General features: G+C 47.1%; 1 protein-coding gene across 3 annotated transcripts in view; it reads left to right on the top strand.

Moving 5' to 3' along the window:
• The window catches only part of ZDHHC8 (zinc finger DHHC-type containing 8), a 237827-nt gene that overhangs the window by 132439 nt on the left and 79181 nt on the right, over nt 1-26207 (top strand). For all 3 annotated transcript variants that reach the window (XR_002907939.2, XM_024197087.3, XM_024197085.2), the window contains exons 2-3: nt 16469-16590; nt 25199-25356. Coding sequence is in view for 2 of the 3 variants with exons in the window: in XM_024197087.3 (XP_024052855.1) it covers nt 16469-16590; nt 25199-25356 (280 nt within the window). In the remaining variant the exon portion in view is untranslated. The remainder of the gene's footprint in view (nt 1-16468; nt 16591-25198; nt 25357-26207) is intronic.

Genomic DNA, 26207 nt, shown 5'->3' with positions numbered 1-26207 from the left:
CTTCACTTTTTAAATGGATAAAAGGAAATACACTTTTACAGCACATTGTTCTTCTTATAGCGCCAACTGTGTCTTAGTGCTTTACAAACATAGCAAAGGAAGGTCACTGCCCCAAAATGCTTACAAACTAAGGTGATTACCAAATGGAGTCAAGCAAGATTTTTCTCCTCCTGCCTCAGTATTGCTCAGACAGGTACTTTATGATGGCTTTAAGCCTTCATTTGGAGTAAGTATGATTCTCAAGTGCTGAGGAGAAGGTACTGTCTGTTTTATCCTTTGTTGCATAAGAGGCAATACAAATTTCAAAGTGAAAAGAATAGAGTGCACTCCTTACCTGTGATTGCTTGTTTATAGTCTAAATAGATTCTAGTTATTTCCATGTTTCAACTACATCAGCGCATATGGCAGTCGTTGCTTTTCTCAGATAAACTGGGGGCCGACTATTTAAAAAGAGGAAGGAAGGAGGCTATAGAACTTTCAAGCAGTGATGTGAGAAGCCTTTGAACATATTTTACTTGGTGATGGTGATATATAGCACAGATAAGAATTTCCACCAAGGGGCATTATATCTCAAGTTGACTTTTTAATTGATTTGGCTCCTCTGATCTCTACTATAGTAGACATGCACAACTAGCCTTTGGAATGAGTCCAGGGTGTAATGGAAAGTTCACTGAAACCCCATCAGCTCTTGTTAAACCTCAGTGACTTTCAACCCAGCACATTTCCTTTGAATAATTAAATGTAGTTAAGCTGGAGATGGATTTGAACCTCTGGCTCACAACTATATTTCACTAGGAAAGAGATGATAAAAAACCCCTTTTGTGATGGATAACTGCACCCAGCAGTTTAAGGTGGATATTTTTGCAACACCTCTCACGTGGCCAGGTTCAGAGTCCATTCTTCATCAGTTGCAATATTGAACTGGTAAATTCTCTAACTTCTACTTTTTCTGGCCCCAACCCCCTTTTTTATGTAATACCCCAGGTGTTTTATACTCTGCATTTGTATCACCTTCCATCACTAATTTACCTCTTAGCAGCAGTGTGTTGCCAGGGTAGCTACTATATTATCCTTACTCTTACAAATGAGGTACAGAGATTTGGTAATTTATCAAAGTAAGCCTTGGAGAGCTGGAATAAAGCCTAGGTCTCCGGAGTCCTAGGCTTGTGCTTTTGACACGAGACCATATATTGTGTATGATGCTCAGACATACTCTTTTATCTCAAAAAAATTCCAGACACACTTTTTTTTTATAAAAGACTTTATTTACAGTTGCAGGTGCTTGGCACCTTTGATTATCGGGTCCTATGTATTTAGATGTACAATAATCCCCCAATATCTTCAGCAGGAGCCAAAAATGGAAGATGTCTTCTTGTTGTCACTGTATTGACTGTACATCATCAGAAAACTGCTTCACATGTGACTTTGGGCAGGAAAACAGTGTATGAAAAATCCCTCCTGCCTCAGCTATGTAAGAGGTGCATCCGCTCTTCAGCGCTTATGGCTAAGAAGGCTCTCCTGTGTTTCCCCACCATGAGGTGCAGACTGTGCCGTACACATCAAACTTTTCCCAAACAGCTCTTGAATGCTCTATCTTCCAAATGCTTTGCTCTGTTTAATAGCAGGGATGGGCCAGGCTTGCAAAATTCAGATCCAGGTCTGAACTTTTCCAAAGTGTGTTTGGTTTGGTCCCTCTCTAATACAGGTGCTACTGAAAGAAGGAAAGTAGCATGGATTAGTGGCTTGGCCGCTGGTCTGAGTGTCAAGAGGCTTGGATTCTGGTCCCAGCTATGCTGCTGGCCTGCTATGTGACCAGAGGCAAATGCCTTTTCCTCTCTAGGTATTTCCTTACCTAACCTTTGTCTCATCTGCTTACACTGTAAGCTCTTCAGAGCAGGGATTGTTTGTACAATGCATAGTGTAATAAGGTCCCAATCTTGGTTGGGGCTACAAGATGCTAGTGAAATATGACTAATGTCAAACCATTGCCCAGATTCCAGTGATATTTTACTATCCCTTACTTGTACAATTTTTTGGTCAAATGCTGCCCCCAGGTAAATATTTGTTTTTAATGAAGAGGGTGTAGGAAAATAAACTCTGAATTTATCAAACAAGAACAGGCTGGTACAACTTAAGAAAACAGCTAATTGGAAGGTTTTCAATGAAGTTTATACCAGTGATTATCAAATTCTGCCTTCTTGTTGGCCCATCTTATTATCTAATTAGGCTCTACCTTGCTGAGCTGCTTCTGTCTGCATGGCTGAACAGCACTGAGCCAATTACTTCACATTATTGTTGCATCACCCTAATACTGTGTAAATTGATTTGAGTTAAAAGGTATTCTCTCTGAACTGTAAACCAGCACCTTGTGTTTTGTACAGAAATAATTTTTTTCATTCCACCTGAGGAAGGAGGTGTGCTAAACTCCGATCAAACATTAGATACAGTTCAGCAGTCATATAAGCAAACCTCAGAAGATTCTGATTTGATTTGGATAAGCAGCTCAAAGTTTGGATGTTTGTCTGAACTTTTTGGGGCTCCTTGTGAAATTCTTTTCTCCCCCCCCCCCCCAATATTATTTTTTGGGAATTTTGAATTATTCCATTTTATCTATGCATGTTTGGGTCCTGCCCCCGGGGAGTGGGCAGTGCTAGCCGGTGTTACAGAGTGAGCCTGCCCTGCACTCACCCCCCAGCTTGAACCTAACCCGACCCTCACCCCACAGCCATGGCTCCTGTCCTGCAGGGCTGGGCCCAGCTCTGGGCATTGCAACCTGGCATGCAGGGTCACAATGCCACTCAGGTTTGGCCCCGCTGCCCCTCAGTCATGATGATGGAGGGGCAGCCAGGCCAAACCAGAGTGGCACTGTGACCCTGTGCACCAGGTTGCAGCACCAGGAGTGAGGAGCCAGGCCAAAGACCATGGGACAGGAGCCACCTCGGCCAAGTGAGTCTGTCATTTTATATGTTGTTTTGCATTTTATTTCATATTTGTTATAAAACACAGTTTTCTGCTTATCTTTCTGCTCCCCATGAAGCAGTGGAGGGTTCTTAAGACAGTATTCACCTGCTCTGGTTTCTGTTACCAGCAGCAAGGTTATTGTTGCAGGCTATTGTAAAACAGTTCTGAACCTACGACATCCAAGCACCCCTGAACTCTGAAGGAGTTTGGATACAGATCTTGCCTGCTTGTCTTGCTCTAAGTGCACCATAAAACAAAACCCTTCCCTAACTTACCAAATAAATCACCCATTCTTCCTCACCCAATCAGCCATTAAGAAAGAACAGCAATCACACTCACTGCTTCTGTTCCTTCCCTCTTGCAAACCCTACCCCCTCCTTAAAAGCTTGGCAGAATACATTGGCCTTTCAGTGTGTCCTGAAGGTCAGCTGATTCAATCTGTGTCAGGTCCGGTTGGGAAGCAAGTTCCGGAATCCTGGGCCCCACCCTGCAAGTAGTTGCCTCTTGTTAAAACCAGGGTGTCTCTGCTGATCACCTGCTAAGATATCTCATCACCAGAGAGGTAGTCTGTCAGATAACTAAGTCTGAAATGATTTGGGCCTCTTTTTTTTTTTTTTTTAGTCAAAACTATCAAGACAAGAAGTCTGCTACAAAACAGGCCAACCCAAAACCCTAATACAAGCCTCCTTAATTTTGGTGGGAAGGTTGGGTTTGGATTCAAGCTTTGTGGCTCAGACCTTTTTCCAGTACCTGTGTCTAATTATTTATTTATTATTATTATTATTATTATGTGTATTACCATACTGCCTAGGAGCCCTAGTCATAGACTAGGACCCCATTGTGTTAGGAGTTGTACAAACACAGACCAAAAAGACAGTCCCTGACCCAGGGAACTTGCAATCTAAGTATAAGACAAGACACAACAAATGGTTATAGACAGACGGAGGAGTACAAAGAAACAATGATACAATATTGGTCAGTATGGTAGGCAGTAGTCTCTGCCTGGTCGCTTTCAGAGTTTCTGGCCTCCACTGTATCAAAGCTTATTCTGTCTTCCACATGATGACCATGGAATTAAACCCAGGTCTCCCACCTGCAAATACAGTGGATTCATATTAGGTTTCATTGTTTAAAAATATGTTTCTTTGATGTTCACTATGCTCCTTCATTTGTATTTTTTTTGTCTTGATGTCCATAGGATTAAATAAAACTTTAATTTGGTATTGGAACAAATAACCTTTTTCAATTATCTAAAAACAGGTGAACTGTAATTGTATGACACATAAGTCCTACTTCTTAGCACCAAGTGAAAAGGTTTGTCTGCTGTTTAATTTAGTAAAGGAAGTCAGTTTTTAATGCTTAAGTGTATCTGACACCTAGTAAGTTTTATTTGTTAATCTTTTTAACTTTTCATTTTATCGTAACAGGGTTCTGAGAGCAAATAAGATAAATGAGATTAAATCTGTCATCCTGAATTACTCTGCAAGGGGTTATGTGCAGAATTGCTCTACGCCAAAGATGTATAATTTGCAGAAAATGCTGCCTGTGTAATTGTGTGCTTAGTTCAGAGATTCATAACTATCTACAATATGTGCTTCTGGTGTGTGCTGGCTCTAATTTTTGTAGTAAACAAAACGATTAAAGGGCTCTTCTCTTGGTGAATTTCTCCTTCTAGCACAGCTGAGGAAAAATAATAGCTGTAGTCTGCAGATTTCCTGGTTTGGGTTAGAGATCTAAATTAAACTTGGAACGGGGCTTATTGTGCCCTTTATTTCCAGTTAACTTGAATTTAAATGTTTACTGTTATGTGAGGAATCGCTTCTGTAGGAGGTAGGGAGCCTTCGAGACTGCAGTTGTGCCAGGTGGGGCATATCTGGTTGCTTTGTACCGAAACGTGAAGTCAAAAAAAATCTGGCATTGTCTCCCCCCGCTTATCTTTTGCCTTGTCTAAGGTCACTCACTCTGGTTTCTCCAATGACAGTGTTATTAGGTGTTTCTGTGAAGACAAGGAGGTAGAGCTTCCTCTAATAGGAAATTGACTAGGGTTTAGGAAACAAAGATGCCATGCTGAACCTCATTGTTCCACTTGTGGGTGTAAATCCACATCAGAGATGCCTGGCTTTATTTTCTACCACAGAAAAAACTCTGTAATGCAAACTCCATCAGGGGACTGTATGCTGGTCTTGCAGGCAGTGTGCTGAGGGTCTTTCTAACTGCTTTTGATCCTATGACACTAATGGTACCCAAATTTTACACAATTGCATTTTGTACAATACATCGAAGTGGGTGCTACAAAGGGCACTGCCTGCGACTTATCATTGGGCTTCGTGCACAATAGTAATGTATCAGTATAAATGTCAGAATATCATCACCGCTTAGGAACATTTTGTGTTGGAATGAGGTCACCAAGTGACCTAGAAAGACAGCTTCCCTAGAAGTTGGTTCTGCACACTGCTTGGGTGAAATCGTGTCTTGCAGGCAGTCATTTGTGACACCCTGGGAGATGGAGAAGCAACAATGGCATTGAAGCAGCAACCTGAGATAAACGGCATGATAACACATTTAGCAAATAATAATTCAAACCACAGGTAAATGTTTAGATGTGGGTTAACTTGCTCACCTCACAGGGATGCTGTGAAGAATAGCTAATGTTGGGAAAGTACCTTGAAAATGTTTGGTGCTAACCTCGAGTTGGGCAACACTGCAGTGGCTTTGGTTCTGCAAAACTGTATCTGTTGGATTTAGGTTTACAGTCCAAAGCCAGGGATGGTTTGAATCCAGATCCAATTTATGTGAATCCCTAAAGTTTTTGAGAGGGCAATGTTTGAACAAATGCATCTAGTTTTGGCCTATACCTTACTGGTATTACTGCTGAAAATCTGTGTACTGGAGATGGGGTATCTCCAAAGTAAAAACAGTGGGAAATTAAAAGAAAACACAGTAACTGTAATATAGTGAATTTGGACAACTGAACTAGATATCAAATTGGGCTGACTTCTTCTGAGAGTGAGGGATGAGAAATACAAGGCAATAACACATACAATGGGCTAGTTCTGTTCCCGTGGGACTCCAGTCTAAGGCCTGGTCTACACTACGAGTTTAGGTCGACTTTAGCCGCGTTAAATCGACTTAAGCCTGGACACGTTTACACTACGAAGCCCTTTCTTTCGACTTAAAGGGCTCTTTAAACCGGTTTCTTAACACCACCTCGACGAGGGGATTAGCGATAAAATCGGCCTTAGGGGGTTGGAATTGGGTTAGTGTGGACGGAATTCGACATTATTGGCCTCCGGGAGCTATCCCACAGTGCTTCATTGTGACCGCTCTGGACAGCACTCTCATCTCAGATGCACTGGCCAGGTAGACAGGAAAAGCCCCGCGAACGTTTGAATTTCATTTCCTGTTTGCTCAGCGTGGAGAGCACAGGTGACCATGCAGAGCCCATCAGCACAGGTAACCATGATGGAGTCCCAGTCCCAATCCCAGGATCGCAGAAGAGCTCCAGCCTGGACCGAACGGGAGGTACGGGATCTGATCGCCATCTGGGGAGATGAAGCAGTGCTCGCCGAACTCCGAAGCAGTAAAAGAAATGGCAAAACATTAGAAAAGGTCTCCAAGGCCATGAAGGACAGAGGCCATAACAGGGACGCACAGCAGTGCCGCGTGAAAATTAAGGAGCTAAGGCAAGCCTACCACAAAGCCAGAGACGCAAATGGAAGGTCCGGGGCTGAGCCGCAAACATGCCGCTACTACGCGGAGCTGCATGCCATTCTAGGGGGTGCAGCCACCAGTAGCCCAAGCGTGTGCTATCAGTCCCTCGCTGGAAACAGGGAAGCGGGTTCGGCGGACGAGGAAGATGAGGATGGAGAGAACATAGATAGCGCACAGCATCAAGGAAGCGGAGAAACCAGTTACCCCAACAGCCAGGATATGTTTGTCACCCTGGACCTGGAACCAGTAACCCCCGAACTCACCCAAGACCCTGAGGGCACACAGGGGACCTCTGGTGAGTGTACCTTTGTAAATATTACACATGGTTTAAAAACAAGCGTGTTTAATGATTAATGATTAATTTGCCCTGGCAATCGCGGCCAGTACAGCTACTGGAAAAGTCTGTTAACGTGTATGGGGATGGAGCGGAAATCCTCCAGGGACATCTCCAGAAAGCTCTCCTTCATGTACTCCCAAAGCCTTTGCAAAAGGTTTCTGGGGAGGGCTGCCTTATCCCGTCCGCCATGGTAGGACACTTTACCACACCAGGCCAGTAGCACGTAGTCTGGAATCATTGCATAACAAAGCATGGCAGCGTATGGTCCCGGTGTTTGCTGGCATGCAGACAACATCCATTCCTTATCGCTCTTTGTTATCCTCAGGAGAGTGATATCATTCACGGTCACCTGGTTGAAATGGCGCAATTTTATTAAGGGGACATTCAGAGGTGCCCCTTCCTGCTCTGCTGAACAGAAATATTCCCCGCTGTTAACCACGCGGTGGGGGGGAGGGGTGAAGTGACCATCCCAGAGAATTGGGTGTGTGGGGGAGGGGAGTTAGTTGGGTTTGTGCTGCATGTTAAACCTGAAATCGCAGCCCCTCCTTTTACATTGCAAACCCATTTTAAATGGCCAACCAAACGGGTGCTTGGTATGGGAAATGAGGGCAGTACTGTTTGAAACCATCCCCACATGTTAAGAAGGTTAAAAAAGCCCAAAGACTGTATGTCTTACCATGGCTGCCTGCAAGCTGAAATCTGTGTCCTGGCACTGCGTGAGTGATCTCTCACACCAAACCAGGAGACTCTCAATATAAGAGGAAAAATGCGACCTTGTAACGAAAGCACATGTGCTGTGTGATGTGAACAGCAAAATCTAACGTGAAAGAGTGTACCCATTGTTCTCTAAAATGTATCTTTTTTAACCACCTCTCCCTTCTCCACCAGCTGCAAATCTTACTCCTTCGCAGAGGCTAGTGAATATTCGAAGAAGGAAGAGAAGGACGCGTGACGAAATGTTTACTGAACTACAGACTGCCTCCCACGCTGACAGAGCACAGCAGAATGCGTGGAGGCAGTCAATGACTGATTTTAAAAAAGCCCAATATGAGCGAGAGGACAGGTGGCGTGCTGAATCGCGGGCTGAAGAGGAGAAGTTGCGTGCTGAAACGCGGGCTGAAGAGGAGAGGTGGCGTCAACTTGTACTCAGAAAGCAAGAGTCGATGCTCCGGCTGCCGGAGTATCAAAGTGATATGCTCCTGCGTATGGTTGAGCTGCAGGAAAGGCAGCAGGAGCAGAGACTGCCGCTACAGCCCCTCTGTAACCAACAGCCCTCCTCCCCAAGTCCCATTGCCTCCTCACCCAGACGCCCAAGAACACGGTGGGGGGGCCTCCGGCCACCCAATCACTCCAGCCTAGATGATTTCCAGTGCAATAAGTTTTAAAGTTTTAAAGTGCACTGTGTCTTTTTCCTTCCCTCCTCCCCCACCCATCCAGGCCTACCTTTGCAATTATCCCCCTAGTTGTGTGCTGAATTAATAAAGAATGCATGAATGTGAAGTAACAATGACTTTATTGCCTCTGCAAGTGGTGCTCGAACGGGGGAGGGTAGTAGGGGATGGTGGGGTGGTTGGTTTGCAGGGAAGTAGAGTTAACCGGGTGGGGGGGGAGGGGCGGAGGGTTCACCAAGGAGAAACAAACAGAAGTTTCACTCCGTAGCCTGGCCAGTCACAAAACTGGTTTTCAACGCTTCTCTGATGCGCACCGCGCCCTGCTGTGCTCCTCTAACCGCCCTGGTGTCTGGCTGCGCGTAATCAGCGGCCAGGCGATTTGCCTCAACCTCCCACCCCGCCATAAATGTCTCCCCCTTACTTTCACAGATATTGTGGAGCGCACAGCAAGCAGCAATAACAATGGGGATATTCTTTTCGCTAAGGTCTGAGCGAGTCAGTAAGCTGCACCAGCGCGCTTTTAAACGCCCAAATGCACATTCCACCACCATTCGGCACTTGCTCAGCCTGTAGTTGAACAGGTCCTGACTACTGTCCAGGCTGCCTGTGTACGGCTTCATGAGCCATGGCATTAAGGGGTAGGCTGGGTCCCCAAGGATAACGATAGGCATTTCAACATCCCCAATGGTTATTTTCTGGTCCGGGAAGAAAGTCCCTTCCTCCAGCTTTCAAAACAGAAGAGACTGCCTGAAGACGTGAGCATCATGTACCCTTCCCGGCCAGCCCACGTTGATGTCGGTGAAACGTCCCTTGTGATCCACCAGGGCTTGCAGCAGCATTGAAAAGTACCCCTTGCGGTTTATGTAGTCGGTGGCTTGGTGCGCCGGTGCCAAGATAGGGATATGGGTTCCGTCTATCGCCCCACCACAGTTTGGGAATCCCATTGCAGCAAAGCCATCCACTATGGTCTGCACGTTTCCCAGAGTCACTACCCTTGATATCACCAGGTCTCTCATTGCCCTGGCAACTTGGATCACAGCAGCCCCCACAGTAGATTTGCCCACTCCAAATTGATTCCCGACTGACCGGTAGCTGTCTGGCGTTGCAAGCTTCCACAGGGCTATCGCCACTCGCTTCTCAACTGTGAGGGCTGCTCTCATTCTGGTATTCTGGCGCTTCAGGGCAGGGGAAAGCAAGTCACAAAGTTCCATGAAAGTGCCCTTACGCATGCGAAAGTTTCGCAGCCACTGGGCATCGTCCCAGACCTGCAACACGATGCGGTCCCACCAGTCTGTGCTTGTTTCCCGGGCCCAGAATCGGCGGTCCACGGCATGAACCTGCCCCAGTAACACCATGATTTCCACATTGCTGGGGCCTGTGCCTTGTGAGAGGTCCATGTCAATTTCCTCATCACTATCGTCGCCGCGCTGCAATCGCCTCCTCCTCAGCTGGTCCTGGTTTTGCTTTGGCATGTCCAGGAGGCTCTGCATATACTCCAGGACAATGCGCGTGGTGTTCATAGTGCTCATAATTGCCGCGGTGATCTGAGCGGGCTCCATGATCCCAGTGCTGGCTATGGCGTCTGGTCTGAAAAAAGGCGTGAAAGTAGTATCTGACGGACCAGGGGAAGGAGGGAGGGAGGGATGGAGGGAGGGGCGAGTGACGACATGGCGTACAGGTACAGGGAATTAAAATCAAGAAAGGTGGCTTTGCATCAGGGAGAAACACAAACAACTGTCACGCAGAATGGCCCCCCCCAAAGAGTGAACTCAAAAGCCTGGGTTTAGCAGGAGGGAGGGGGGAAGCAAATGAATACAGAATAAATCTATTTTTTACATCTTAAGACGACGGTGCAGCATGACTGATAGCCCTTGGCATTTTCTGGGTGCTTGGCAGCAAATACTGGGCGCTTGGCAGTTAGCCTTCAGGTCTACTGCACAATATGATACCCACTGCAGTATGACAACGATGGATACCAGTCGTAATATACTATCTACTGCCCAAAAGGCAAGGGGTTGCTGCTGTGTAGCAATCTAGCCCCATCCTACGCATAGTACATCTGATAACCATCATCATCAAGGCAAGGGGGCTGGTGCAATGCAGCCCCACGGCTGCCAGCCCCATGTCTGCCAGCACCCAGATCGCCATCGGCCTCTTCTGGGTGCTTAGCAGACAATATTGGGCACTTGGCAGAAAATAGCATACTACAACTGATAACCATCATTGTCTGCCCGGGTGCCCATGATCGACAGCCACTGCAGTACGACGACGACGGATACCAGTCGTAATAAACCATCTTCTACCAAAAGGCAAGGGGCTGGTGCAATGCAGCCCCATGGCTGCCAGCCCCACGGCTGCCAGCACCCAGATTGCCAATGAAGGCTACCAGTCATGCTGCACCGTCTATCGCCAAAAGGCAGTAAGCTGCTGCTGCTGTTTAGCAATGCAGTCCCACGTTTGCCGGCACCCGGAAGACATATGGTGACGGTGAGCTGAGCTGAGCGGGCTCAATGCTTGGCGTGGTATGTTGTCTGCACAGGTAACCCAGGTAAAAAGGCGCGAATCTATTGTCTGCCGTTGCTGTGACGGCGGGGGAGGGGCCTGACGCAATGTACCCAGAACCCCCCGCGGCACTGCTTTGCATCATTCGGGCATTGCGATCTCAACCCATAATTCCAATGGGCGCCGGAGACTCCGGGAACTGTGGGATAGGTACCATAGTGCAATGCGCCGGAAGTCGACGCTAGCCTCGGTACTGTGGACGCGGTCCGCCGACTTCATGCACTTAGAGCATTTTATGTGGGGACACACACAATCGGCTGGATACAACCGGTTTCTATAAAACCGGCTTCTATAAATCCGACCTAATTTTGTAGTGTAGACATACCCTAAGGGTGAAATAATGGCCCCATTGAAATCAAAAGCAAAACAACACCCAAGAAGCAACAGGTGTGGCAACTCACCAGGTAAAGTTGTACAATTGCTGCCTTTGGCATCACCCTTGGTTATCCCTCCTGTGACTGTCCATGGTAAATTAATAAAATTACTCTTTTCTTGGGTAGCCTAACTGGGAATAGTTCTGTAGTTCCAAAAAGTACACACCTGTTGCCAGGCAATTGGCATCAGGGGACATATTTTGTAGGATTGCAGTTGTAGGAAATTACTTTTGCAGTTCTGCTGCACTGGGCTGCAAATTTTGCAGAAATCTGCAACTTAGTGGTGTTGGATTTGGTCCATACTTGAAAGGGAGACCATACTGATTCAGTTCAGGACTGTGGTTTAAAATACAAAACCACTTACTCTAGGAGTTGCCAAAAGTCCTTGGTCAAGTACCAAGATGCCAAAGGATATAGTTAACTGGAAGCTTTTCATCTCCAAACTAAGGAGGAGTTTGTCAAGGCACTGAAATATTTTGGAAAGTAAGCAGATGGAGGTGGAGGAAGGCAGTTAACGCCACCAAATGCATTTTTATTTGTGCCTTGGCCTAGACTTGAATCCAAGTCTCCAGAAGAGAAAGGCATCTCTCTTATGGAATCTGCATAAATATGACTGTGAATTTCCCCTCCTGGCATAAAAATTGCAAGGTGCCAAAAGTCATACTTGTTGCACAAAGTATTAGTAGCAAAAGAAACTTCCAAACTTCGGTTAAGGCTTCTGTTATTTTTTGCCTAAAAATGGGGGTGAAGGAAGAAAGGTTAGAATGTGCTGTTTCTAGGGAATCCTTTGCCCATCAATCTGTACTTTTCATCTGATTTCCCCCCCAGAAGTTCTCCTTCAAAGAAGCTGAGATTATTGCATGAAAGTTTCAGGATAGCTTTGGCTTCTTAAAAACATATCTTTACTGAGATTGGTTTTGGCTTGATCCCAGTTTCTGCTTTTACTTCTCATTTTAATTTACAGAGGAAAAGCTCAGAAGCCCCTTTCATAAGATCTCATTTTACACAATATTTCATGCTACATAAAAATTCTGGAAGGAAAAAGTAGAAAGGAGGAAACCAGATTCTGGCTAATATTTATGATGACTCACTATACCCTTTATTTCAACTTCCGTGAAGTCTTTCAATTGTGCTACTCATCCAGTAAATGAACAGCTTAGTTTGTGGTTATAGTTTTCCTAATGTTATGCTGTGGTTGTTGGGAATATGACAAGGTAAATCACACACAAGAACTTTAACAGTTATCACATTAATCATTCAAGGCAGTTTCACTCATTAAAAACCTGCTCTGTGTGGCCAATTATCTGTAAGAATGACTTTCCTGTCCTTTGGTTTGCTGACTTTATGACTTTAAGTTTATGGAGGGAATGGTTTGATGGGATTACGTGATTCTAATCAATTAGGCAATAACGACCATCACTGGTAAAATGAGGGTCTGGCTAGAGAATCTTGCCTGTATGCTCGGGGTTCTGCTGATCGCCATATTTGGGGTCGGGAAGGAATTTTCCTCCAGGGTGGATTGGCAGTGGCCCTGGAGGTTTTTCGCCTTCCTCCGCAGCATAGGGCAGGGGTCGCAAGCTGGAAGATTCTCTGCGACTTGAAGTCTTTAGATCACGATCTGGAGACTTCAACAGCAGAGCTAAGGGAAAGTGGGGGGGTCAGCTTTTGTGGCCTGCATCATGCGGGGGGTCAGACTAGATGACCATATTGGTCCCTTCTGACCTTAAAGTCTATGAGTCTATGAGTCTATGAGACTTGTCCCTTCCCTGCTTGACAAGTGAGGAGCAACTTTATAATCCTTGATTGCTGAGATGTCTTGTCTCATTCACTGGGGAAAATGGATTCATCAGTAGCTGGAAGGAATAGAATTATAACAGATTTAGAGAAGGAAGTTCCCTGAGCAGAGTTTATCCCATAACTGCTTACTGCTGGGTTTCTTACACCTTCCTTTGAAGCATCTGGCCATTGTCGGTGACAGGATATTGGTCTCTTCTAGCATGACAGTTCTGCGGTCCACTCCTAAACAAATCCAGCAAATATAGGCTGACTGAAGCAAATAAAGGCATGTAGATCTCTTTAGCCTAGTTGTTAGTAAAGAATCTTACAGGCACTCTGTGAAGTAAAATGTGGGACGCCTGTACTGTTGTAGTGGTTGGGGAGGGAAGGAGAGTGTAGGAGAATCTCTGTGTATTGCTCATTCACTAGCAGACGGAACAGGCAAATGGCTCTGTCATTCTAATACTAGCCACAAGGGCCTTTTTAATGGTCTTTCTCCAAGGTCAACAGCACCATTCACAGCTGTTTAAAATGATATGTCTGGAACAGAACAGTTTGAATTAGATTTGGGGAAAGGTTGGTTGCTTTATGAGTATTACTTCTTTTGACAGGGTTCAGCGCTGCAAACAGTCTGGCTCTAATATAGGTGTAAGTAACAGCCAAATATTGGTGATGATGAATGACATACACTAATGGGGGCAGGGCATTACGCTGCTATGGGCATGGGGTAGTGCCTGACTGTCAGGACTGGTACAGATTAAAGGTGCCCTGTCAGTTGTGAGGACTCAAACTTTTTTGGTTCTATAATTTTTCTTACTTCTGTTTGCAAAATCCATCTGACTTTTTAATATGCTTTTCTTTTTCATAGAATCATAGGAATGTCGGTCTAGAAGGGATCTTGAATGGTCATTTAATCTAGTCTCCTGTGCTGGGCTAGACCTAGATCATCCCTGGCTGGTGTTTGTCCAACCTGTTCTTAAAACCCTTCAGTGATGGGGATTTCACAGCCTCACTTGGAAGCCTATTCCAGAGCTTAACTAACCTTATAGTTAGAAAGTTTTTTCTAATATCTAACCTAAAGCTTCCTTACTGCAGATTAAGCTAATTACTTCTTGTCCTACCACAGTGGATGTGGAGAACAGTTAATCACCATCCTCTTTATAATAGCACTTAACATATTAGAGGGGTAGCTGTGTTAGTCTGTATCTACAAAAACAACGAGGTGTCCAGTGACACCTTAAAGACTAACAGATTTATTTGGGCATAAGCTTTTGTGGGTAAAAACCCCCACTTCTTCAGATGCATGGCCTTTGTCAGATGCATGGTCCATGCATCTGAAGAAGTGGGTTTTTTTACCCACGAAAGCTTATGCCCAAATAAATCTGTTAGTCTTTAAGGTGTCACCGGACTCCTCGTTGTTTTTCTTAACATATTAGAAGACTGTTATCTTTTCTCAAGACTAAACACGCCCATTTTTATTAACCTTTCCTCATAGGTCAGGTTTTCTAAACCTTTTATCATTTTTGTTGCTTTCCTCTGGACTCACTCAAATTTGTCCACATCTTTCTTGAAGTGTGATGACCAGAACGGGACACAATATTCCAACTGAAGCCTCTCTGGTGCTGAGTAGAGTGGGACAGTTACTTCACATCTCTTACATACCACACTCCTCTTAATACATCCCAGAATGATTTTAGCCTTTTTTGCAACTGCATCACATTGTTGACTCATATTTATTTTGTGATCCACTATAACCGCCAGATCCTTTTCAGCCAGTACTAATGCCTAGCCAGTTATTCCCCATATTGTAGTTGTGCATTGGATCTTTCCTTCCTAAGTGTAGTACTTTGCACTCGTCTTTATTGAATTTCGTTTTGTTGATATTGAATAGTACCGGACCCAAGACTGGCCCCTGCTGGACCCCACTAGATATATCCTCACGGTTTGACAGTGAATCATTGAAAACTACTCTTTTGAGTATGGTCTTTCAGCTAGTTATGCACCCATTTTATAGTAATTTAATCTAGACCATATTTCCCTAGTTTGCTTATGGGACTGTTATGTGAGACTGAAGCCTTACTAAAATCAAGCTATTCAAAGTCTATGGCTTTCTCCATCCACTAGGCCAGTACGCCTGTCAGAGGAAATTGGTTTGGTTTGTCATGATTTGTCCTTGACAAATCCATGCTGGCTATTCCTCATATCCTCTAGGTGCTTACAAACTGATTGTTTAATAATTTGTTCCAGTATCTTTCCAGTTATTGAAGTTAAGCCAGTAGGTCTATAATTCCCTGGTCCTCTTTGTTCCCATTTTTAAAGTAGTTACTTCCTTCAGGAGTTTTTTTAGGAGATAAGCTTCCTAGAAACCCTACAGCAACAAACCTCTATATACACAATGGAGAAAAATAAACTTGGTTTATGTTTCAGAGTCAAATGTACAAGGGGCTATAAATGGCAGAATTAATAAATAAATTCCTTTATCAAGGAAAATCATTTTAAGTATAGTCTATGTAGCAGGGAAATTATCTGTGTTCTGCTCTGGTACTCCCATCCCCCTTGGTGCAAGAGCCTTCTCATTTGCAGCTAGAACAGCCTTCCTGTGTCTTGACTCATTAGTTATACACGCTTTACAAATCTCCTTTCTTCTGGAAAACAGTTTACATGGCAGATGCTATGCACAGTATTTTAAGTACCATGCTTGCATTCTGTTGGCCCCTGCAGAGCTAACACAAGCTTTAACTAAAGATTTTTACCCTGTACTTTCCCCATAGAAAGGGGTTTTGCAATGATGTCCAGGAGTGATATTTACAGACTTAAGGGCTCTCACTGGGGAGAACTGAGTAGGAAATAAAAGAGCTTGAAGGAAATTATTTGTTTTCCTATTTGTACATCCTCTGGAGATTGATGATTGAAAGATTCAGTTCTGATTAACACCAGTGGGAATCAGGAGTAACCCCAATTGAAGGCATAAAGTTATTCAGTTTTAGTGACTGAAAGCAGAATCTTTGCCACTGATTACAGAAGTGCCATGTCAGGGTGCAGCAATGACACAAAAAGGAAAATGTAAAGTCATTAAAAAAAAAAAAAGATTACTCCATAACACAAGAACCCTACAAATAAACAATTCAGTCCTTTCTGCCCTGTAGAACTATGCTGCTTTACAGAGGGCAGATAATATGTACTGTAGATCATTGAAACCAGCCATAATAGTTGTTTCAACTCCTAGGTAACAAATTCAACCACTGTATGACCTTTGGGGGCTCGTAACGGTGCGTCTCTGCTTGCACGCTGTGAACAGGAAGCTGCTGCTTGTTACAGCATAAAAAGTCCTCATCTGTAATTCTCTTTCTCTGCAGGTGCCCCTGGTTAACAAGAGCCATCTCCCCAGCCATCCCTGTGTACAATGGGCTCGTGTTCTTGTTCGTACTTGCAAACTTCAGCATGGCGACTTTCATGGACCCTGGAGTTTTTCCACGAGGTAATGGGGGATGGGGGTAAAAAATAAGCCAAGACAAACAGTCGGGTTTCCGAAGCAGCACATATGCCATTTGTTTCGTTCCCCCTCCCGTTTTTATCCTCAGCTGGCTGTAAATGCGGGGATGTAGCTAAGTTGTGGATATGCGCCGTCAGTTTCTGAAATGGAAAGGTTTTTTTTTTCTCCTTGTACTTGCTTGAATTGGTAATCTGGGGCCTGGCATTGGATAACGTAGCTCTCATTGAGAAGATAGCCAGACTTATATGATTGCGATTAGTATCCCCTGTGTCATGCTGGCAAGTTGGATTTAAGTCATTGCCTTCACAATAGGCAGCTGAGCACGGTGCAGTGGAGGGCTGAGCTTCTGAAAGCGGCTGCATTAAAACAGCGATTCACTCCAGCAGGCTTAGAACAAACACAGTAGCACTGAACACTAAAAAAGATAATGATTAAAGCCTGTGTTAGAGTGGGGTTTTTTTTAATATATATATATTGTAAAAGAAATGGCTGTTTAATATAGTGCTGGGGCATAGCTGATTGAACAGGATAAAAACTGTTTGTCTATTGTTATGGGAACGATGACGTGGCTATTTCTTTTAAACCATCAAAATGGGAGAATTACTGCCTCACTTTGTCCCTGTTCCAATAGTCATTCACACACAGCTTGCAACAGAGCCTGCTTTGGGGGAGGTCACAAAACGAATGGCTCCCTGCCCCTTGCAAGGTGCATTTTCTCACCTGCATTCAGTACCTTCTCTTCATTGTTCCCTTGAATGAGCCGAGTAATGTAACTGCTCATGCAAGTGATGCTATTTCTTGCCAGACAGGAACCAGTGATAAACATATTCTATTTATATAGCTTCTTTCAGCTGACGATCTCAGAGGCCTTTACAAACACTGATTAAGGTAAATATTATTATCAAGTTTAAGTGATTAAGGTAAATATTATTACATCTCTACCCCGATATAACGCTGTCCTCGGGAGCCAAAAAATCTTACCGCGTTATAGGTGAAACCGCGTTATATCGAACTTGCTTTGATCTGCCGGAGTGCGCAGCCCTGCCCTCCCGGAGCACTGCTTTACCGCGTTATATCTGAATTCGTGTTATATCGGGTCGCGTTATATCGGAGTAGAGGTGTACCAAGTTTAAGGGTTAACTCACAGTGAGGTTAATAATTTGCCCCCAAGGTCATATGGGGCCAAATTTTCAACCATATTTAGGTTCCTAAAGATGCAGATAGGCAACTGCTATTTCCAAAAGCACCTGGGGCCTAACTCCCATTTAAATCAATAGGAGTTAGACGACTAAGCTCTTTTGAAAACCCATAGAAGCAGGATCCATGAAGGGACTTAGATGTTGCAATGCTCAGTGTCATGGCACCTACCTTTTAGGCATCTAGAAAATCACAGGAACAACACTGCCATTCACACAGCCTGAGTTAGGTGCTTAGGTGCCTATACAATGAATGAGGAGACGTAGGCGCCTTAGACTGCAATCCACAAAGTCAGTAGGCTAGGTGGGGAGCCACCTAAAGTAGCCTCCGGGACCTCTACAAGGACTGCACCACCACCATCCGCGCCATGGACGGAGAGACGGACGCCATCCCCATCTGCCGCGGCGTGAAACAAGGATGCCCCCTTAGCCCCATCATCTTCAACCTGGCCATGGAACCGCTCATCCGAGCCATCTCCAGCGGCCCGACCGGTTTCGACCTGCACGGCAAGAAACTCAGCATTCTGGCCTACGCGGACGATCTGGTCCTGACCGCGGACGACCCAGAGAGCCTCCAAGGTATGCTAGATGCCACCAGCCGAGCTACTGACTGGATGGGGCTCCACTTCAATGCGAAGAAGTGCGCAACTCTGCACATTGACGGCAGCAAAAGGGACTCGGTGCAGACAACGGGGTTCCAGATCCAGGGTGAGCCCGTCATCCCCCTGGCAGAGGGGCAGGCATACCAGCACCTGGGCACGCCAACAGGGTTCCGTGTCCGGCAGACACCCGAGGACACCATCCAGGAGATCTTGCAGGACGCCGCCAAGATTGATGCCTCCCTGCTGGCACCATGGCAGAAGATAAACGCCCTGAACACCTTCCTGATCCCACGCATCTCGTTCACCCTAAGGGGATCCGCCGTGGCGAAGGTGCCCCTCAACAAGGCAGACAAGATCATCCGGAAGCTGGTGAAGAAGTGGCTGTTCGTTCCCCAGAGAGCCAGCAACGAGCTGGTCTACATCGCCCACAGGCACGGCGGCGCCAACGTCCCCCGCATGGGTGACCTGTGCGACGTGGCGGTGATCACCCACGCCTTCCGCCTGCTGACATGTCCCGACGCCACGGTGAGGAACATTGCGGCGAACGCCCTGCGTGATGCGACAGAGAAGCGGATCGGCAGAGCCCCCTCGAACCAAGACATCGCCACCTTCCTGAGCGGCTCCCTGGATGGGGAATTCGGACGGGACGGGCGCGACATCGCTTCACTGTGGTCCTGCACTTGCAACGCCACGCGTCGCCTGGGGAAGCGCATCGGCTGCCGCTGGGAGTGGTGCGAGGAGCGCCAGGAGCTGGGAGTCCGGGTGCCGCAGATCAGGTCGGACGACAACACCATCGTCACCCCGACGGCCAGGGGCTTGCTGGAGAGGACTCTGAAGGCTGCCATCTGCTCGCTGTACCTGGAAACCCTGAAGCGTAAACCGGACCAGGGTAAAGCCTTTGAGTTGACCAGCAAGTGGGACGCCAGCAACCACTTCCTCGCCGGGGGCGGCTTCACCCGTTTTGCCGACTGGCGGTTCATCCACCGTGCCCGGCTCAACTGCGTCCCGCTCAACGGAGCCATCCGCCACAGGAACCGAGACAAGCGTTGCAGGAAGTGCGGCTACCCCAACGAGACCCTGCCCCACGTCCTGTGCAGCTGCAAACCCCACTCCAGAGCCTGGCAGCTGCGCCACAATGCCATCCAGAACCGCCTGGTGAAAGCCATCGCGCCACGCCTGGGGGAGATCTCCGTGAACTGCACCATCCCCGGTACCGACAGCCAGCTACGACCTGACGTGGTCGTCACCGACGAGGCCCAGAAAAAGATCATCCTTGTCGACGTCATGGTCGCCTTTGAGAACAGGACTCCGGCATTTTGCGAAGCCCGAGCTCGTAAGCTGGAAAAGTATGCCCCCCTGGCTGACACCTTGAGAGCGAAGGGCTATGAGGTGCAGATGGACGCCCTGATTGTCGGAGCCCTGGGTGCCTGGGACCCCTGCAACGTCTCATGCGGTGTCTCATGGTCTCAGACGCCATCCGATGGTTCAGGGACATCTACATCGAGCACATCACCGGCCACCGACAGTACCAGGAGGCGTGAGCCAGAGTGACATCGTTCTACCACTACGAGAAAGGGACCAAGTGACCCTCTCCATTGGATTATATGAACTGGAACCATAAACTCCCTAAACATTAAATCTCACCAAATGAGGGTCAATCCATCCTCATCATCATATCCACTCATTATACTCCACACCCGAACATAGCCACTTTATGAACTTCATACCCTCATATCTCAATGTCTGTACTTTGACCCATCAACCTTTTACCCCCAATCGGGGATATTGCATGCCACCTTACCTTAAACCAAACTTTGCACCCTCGATAATCTGTATGTTATTCCCTGATAACCAGAAACATCTATGCTCAAACTCTGTTCACTATTTTTTTTTAACATCATCTTAATAAAATTTTTAAATGGGAGATGCTGACCAGAGGGGTAATTGCTAAGCCCTGTCTCTAAGCATGCCTACTGGATCAGGTCCCTGCATGTGATTTAGGTGGCCGAGTGCCTATCTCTTCGAGTCTGTGAATCGCTCTGGAGCTTAGGTGGGAGATAGGTGTCCAGACACCTATCACGAGGCATGTGCGCAGGCTCAGGTGGGAGATAGTTGCCCAGACGCCTAGAGTGAGACTGCCGTGCATATGCCCAGAGGCAAAAACATAGGCACCAAATGAGTTTAGGTTCCTACAGGGTTTGGCGGCAGCTGAGTGTGAGTTTTGTGGATTGCAGTGGTACGTAAAAAACAGGACTTGGGTGCCTAAAAACAAGAGTTAGTTGCCTACATCCCTTTGTGGATCCCACCCTAGGTACCTATCTTCATCTTTAGGTGCATGCATATCTTTGAAAATTTGACCCATGGTGACTAACCAGGAATAAAATCCCAGACTTCTAACTCCCACTACTTGTGGTTCATCTCAGAAGAGAATAAGGGTTGAGCCAGCTATGCAGATAGGTCAGTTTTAACAATGAAGAGAGGTAAACATCAGGGTTCCCCAAGGATCTGTATTGGGGCCTGTGCTGTCAACATATTCATTAATGATCTGGAAAAGGGAGTGAATGGTGAAGTAGCAAAGTTTGCAGATGGTACAAAATTATTCAAGATAGTTAAGTCCAAACTGGCTGCTAAGACTTACAGCAGGATCTAAAAAAATTGGGTGACTGGGCAACAAAAGGGCAGTGAAATTCAGCAGTGATAAGTACAAACTGATGTCCATTGTAAAAAATAATCCCATCTACACATATATAATGATGGGTTCAAAATTAGCAGTTACCACTCAAGAGTGAGATCTTGGAATCACTATAGATAGTTCTCTGAAAACTTCCGCTCAATGCACAGCAGCAGTCGAAAAGACTAACAGAATGTTAGGACCTATTAGGAAAGGGATAGAAAATAAGACATAAAATATCATAATACCACTATATAAATCCATGGTCTGCCCACACCTTGAATACTATGTCCAGTTCTGGTTGCCCTATCTCAAAAAAGATATAGTGCAACTGGAAAAGGTTCAGAGAAGGGCAACAAAAATGATCAAGGGTATGGAACAGCTTCCATATGAGGAGAGACTAAGAAAATTAGGGCTGCTCATCTTAGAAAAGAAACAGCTAAAGGGAGATATGACAGAGGTCTATACAATCATGAATGGTGTAGAAAAGTTGAATAGAGAAGAGTTATTTACCCTTTCCCACAATACAGATACCAGGGATCAACCAATGAAATTAATAGGCAGCAGGCTTAATACAAACAAGAGGAAGTACTTTTTCCATACAGTGCACAATTAATCTGTGGAACTCATTGCCATGGGATATTTTGATGGCCAAAAGTATAACTGGGGTCAAAAAAAAAAAGATAAGTTCATGGAGGATAGATCTACCTATGGCTATTAGCCAAGATGGTCAGGGATGCAACCCCATGATCAGTTTCCTTGTGCTAAAGCTCTTGGAGACCCAAGCGTCCCTGCCCAGGATGCCCAATCATTAAGGCTACATTTTAGTCAGGGGTATTTTTAGTTAAAGTCATGGACAGGTCATGGGCAGTAAACAAAAATTCACGGCCTGTGACCTGTCCATGACTTTTGCTATATACCCTTGACTAAAACTTGGGCTGGGGGCCTCAGGTGCTGGGGTGGTGGTGGCCCGGGACCCCTACTGGTGCTTGGGGGAGGGGGTGCTGCATGTCCCGGGATCCCTGCTGGTGCTGGGGGGGAGGGGCTGGGCCGTGGCGTGCGACCCCTGCTGGTGCTGGTGGAGGGTTGGTGGGGCTGGCAGGCTCCCTACCCAGCTCGGGCCGGCATGTCCATGAAGCTCCTATGGGGAGGGGCGGCCAGGGGGTCTCCGTGCACTGCTCCCGCCACAAGCGCTTGCTCCGCAGCTCCCATTGGCTGGGAACCATTGCCCCGCTCTGCCCACTGGACATTCCAGCAGGGGAGCGGGGTCGGGGCGCGGGGGCTTGCCCCATTCTGCCCGCCCAGGGCTCCTGCCGGGGAGCAGGGTCAGGGCGCGGGGGCTTGCCCCATTCTGCCCACATGGCACTCCTGCTGGGGAGCGGGGTCAGAGCACGGGGGCTTGCCCGCTCCCTGGCTGGAATGCTGGGCGGGCGGAACGGGGCACGCCCCCACACTCCGACCCAGTCCCTGGCAGGAGCTCCGGACGGGCGGAGCGGGAGAGCTAATAGGTCAGTTACTGTCATGACACTGGAGTAAACCAAGAGTAGCTCTGTGGAGATGGATACCATTATATCTGTATAAGTGAGAAGAGCATCAGGCATTGTATCTCAGTGATGGGAGGAGTTAAAACCCAGCTTTGAACACTCAGAAACTTAGTTTGAAATCTGCACCTGATTTTGGGGTATTCATCAGTGGGCCAAATACAGACACCAACCTAAGTTTCCTGTAAGCTGCAGACTATCAAGGGCCACGCAGGCGGGGAGAGGTGCCCCTCCCCCGACCTGGCCCAGCCCCGCCAGAGCTGCTGGGGAGAGGAGCTCTTCCTCCAGCCTAGCCCAGCCCAGTCCAACCCCGCTGCAGCTGCCGCATTTGGGGAGAGGCACCTCTCACCCGGCCCCGAGCTACTGAGTGAGAGAGTCCTCTCTCCCTGCCGCAGCACCGGGGCAGCCTGCACCCCAAACCCCTCGTTCCCGGCCACACCCCAGAGCCCGCACCCCAATCCTCTGCCCCAGTCCTGAGCCTCCTCCTGCATCCTGAACCCCTCATCCCTGGCCCCACCTCAGAGCCTTCACCACTAGCCAGAGCCCTCACCCCCTGCACCCAACCCTCTGCCCCAGCCCTGAGCCCCCTCCGACACCCTGAACCCCTCATCACCAGCTCCACCCCAGAGCCCGCACCCCCAGCCAGAGCCCTCATCCCCCCACACCCCAACCCTCTGCCCTAGTCCTGAGCCCCCTCCTGCATGCCGAACCCCTCATCACCAGCTCCATCCCAGAGCCCGCACCCCCAGCCAGAGCCCTCATCCCCTCACACCCCAACCCTCTGCCCTAGTCCGGAGCCCCCTCCTGCATGCCGAACCCCTCGGCCCCACCCCCATCACACATCACCTCCATATTGTTGCACATAACAAAATTCATTCCACACATGGATGTAAAAAATTAGAGTGAACACTGACACCAACTATGAGCTGGGAGCCAGGGACCCAGACCTAAGGTTTGGGCCCATTTCCTGACTATTCAATTCCAAATGTAAACCATTATTCAGAAACATGCAGCTTTTCTTTGTGGACAGTGATAAATACTCTTGACAGTTCTGTGTGTGTGTAAAGTGCCAGCTTTCATCATGAGTTTTTCTGAAGGACAGATGTGTGTGTGTGTATATATATATCTATACTGTATGCAGATTCTTGTCTGGATAGGTTAGCATCTTTACAAGCATTTACCCATGAACCATTAAGCTATGGGTTTGTTTTATTTCACAGTGGAGCTTTTATAACAGGATGGGCAAAGTATGGCCCGTGGGCCACATCTGGGCTGCCAGCCGTTTTAATCCGGCCCTCGAGCTCCCGTTGAGGAGCAGGGTCTGGGGCTTGCCCCGCTCCAGCTGGGGAGCAGGGTCGGGAGCCGCTCTGCTTGGTTCCCGGAAGCAGCGGCATGTCTCCCCTCCGGCTCCTACGCATAGGGGCAGTTAGGGGGCTCCACTCCACACGCTGCCCCCACCCCAAGTGCCGCCCCCGCAGCTCCCATTGGCTGGGAATCACAGTCAATGGGAGCTGCAGGGGTGGTGCCTGCGGACAGGGCCTCCGTGTAGGAGCCCGAGAGGGGACATGCCGCTGCTTCCGGGAGCCGCTTGAGGTAAGTGCCGCCTGGAGCCTCCACCCCTGAGCCACCCCCTGTGCCCAAATCCCCTGCCCCAGCCCTGATCCCCCTCCCACCCTCCAAACCCCTTGGTCTCAGACCGGAGCACCCTCCTACACCCCAAACCCTTCATCTCCAGCTCCACACCAGAGCCCACATCCCCAGCCGGAGCCCTCACACCCCCCCCACACCCAACCCACCCTGCCCCAGCCCGGAGCCCCGTCCTGCACCCTGAACTCCTCCCCACCCCAGAGCCCTCACCCTCTCCCACACCCCAATCCCAATTTCCATCCCAGATGTGGCCCTCGGGCCAAAAAATTTGCCCACCCCTGTTTTATAACCATCCCTTCCCTCCCCGTCCCCCTCTCCCAGAGTATGTATATAGATTCTGAATGAAACGTTTCATTGATCTGAATAGTATGTCAGGCTACGCTGGAGAAGCAGATTTCTGGGTCAGTACTGATGAGTCAGATAATTAATTTCTCAGGGATATCTTGCTTGGATTTTTATTTTCAAACTAATTCGGTCTTCCCTTGACATTCTTCATTGCAACTGCTGTTGCCTGACCAAGTGGTGGTCAGAGTTGATTCAATCTACTAATATATGCAGCAAACCTCTCACAACAAGGTGCTTGGGAAGCATTGTAGATTTCCACCCCACTTTGAAACCATTTGAGCTCTAGTTATATTCTTCTAGGAGCAAATGCTGTCTAAAACAAGAATCAAATAAGATCAGTGGGCTGGCTGGCAATAAATGCACTAGGATTATTCTCTTGGCTAATAAAATGAAGTCTGGAGTATTCAATCCTTCTGCAATCAGGACACCCCTTTCTGACAATACATCACTTCTAGCACTCTTTATTTCTCCGAAAAGTACCTGCACACATGTAGTGTCCATGTATCTGACCCTGATAGTATTAGATCTTCCACCTTTAAACTGTAATCTGTATTATTTTTATTTATTTATTTATATGTTTGCATCGAGCAGCAGATGAAGATGAGGATAAAGATGATGACTTCCGAGCTCCACTCTACAAGAATGTGGAGATTAAAGGAATCCAAGTACGGATGAAATGGTGTGCCACCTGCCATTTCTATCGCCCGCCCCGCTGCTCCCATTGCAGCGTCTGTGACAACTGTGTTGAGGTAAGTCTCCTGGATTAGCTGATCTTTTGGCTTGGATTTGGGTGGTGGACCTGTGAACAGCTAGATGACCCAGATGAGTGAATACTCCTTGTCTTTCACTCCTAAAAAAAATTAGAGGTAAAGGGCCAAATTCTCAGCTGGTGTAAATTGCTATAACTCCACTGATGTTGACAGGTTGCCTAAGAATCCTACACTCAATCTGATTGAAGTCACAAGTGAAACAGAGTTTGGTGTCATCCTTGTCACTAATGACTCTTTCTCCACCCAAACGCAGTGCATGATTTGGTATTCCTAGCCGTCTCTACTCAGGAGTAGCCTAGGGCTTATGAAACAGGAAGCATTACAAGGGAAGGTTATGGTGCATTGGCAGAATTTAGGAGAAGACTGGGGGAAAGCCTGCTTGCAACATTCCTGATCCCTCTGCTTTGTCCCCTATTAAATATGTAAATATGAATTGCAGTTGGAGTGTGCTTTTTTTAAATTGTAAATCATAACACTCAGTGGCATGTGCATTTTAGAAAGAATAGAATAAGAATTCCTGAGTCTAACATTAAAATACTACATACCCATTTATAAACTGCAGTTAGAGTCCTATGGCCACGACTGTATGCATGCTTCTAATTCCTCTAAATTATGAGGCTTGGACACATGTTGATAAATTTGAGGTCAAAGTGAAGCACATACACCTCTACCTCGATATAACGCTGTCCTCGGGAGCCAAAAAATCTTACCGCGTTATAGGTGAAACCGCGTTATATTGAACTTGCTTTGATCCACCGGGTGCGCAGCCCCGCCCCCCCGTAGCACTGCTTTACCGCGTAATATCCGAATTCGTGTTATATTGGGTCGCG

The sequence above is a fragment of the Terrapene carolina genome, unplaced genomic scaffold (assembly GCF_002925995.2).
Source record: "Terrapene carolina triunguis isolate 2854851 unplaced genomic scaffold, T_m_triunguis-2.0 Scaffold234, whole genome shotgun sequence".
NCBI lineage: Eukaryota > Metazoa > Chordata > Testudines > Emydidae > Terrapene > Terrapene triunguis.
Note: the sequence above shows the minus strand (reverse complement) of the source record. Positions and strands in the feature narration are given on the sequence as shown.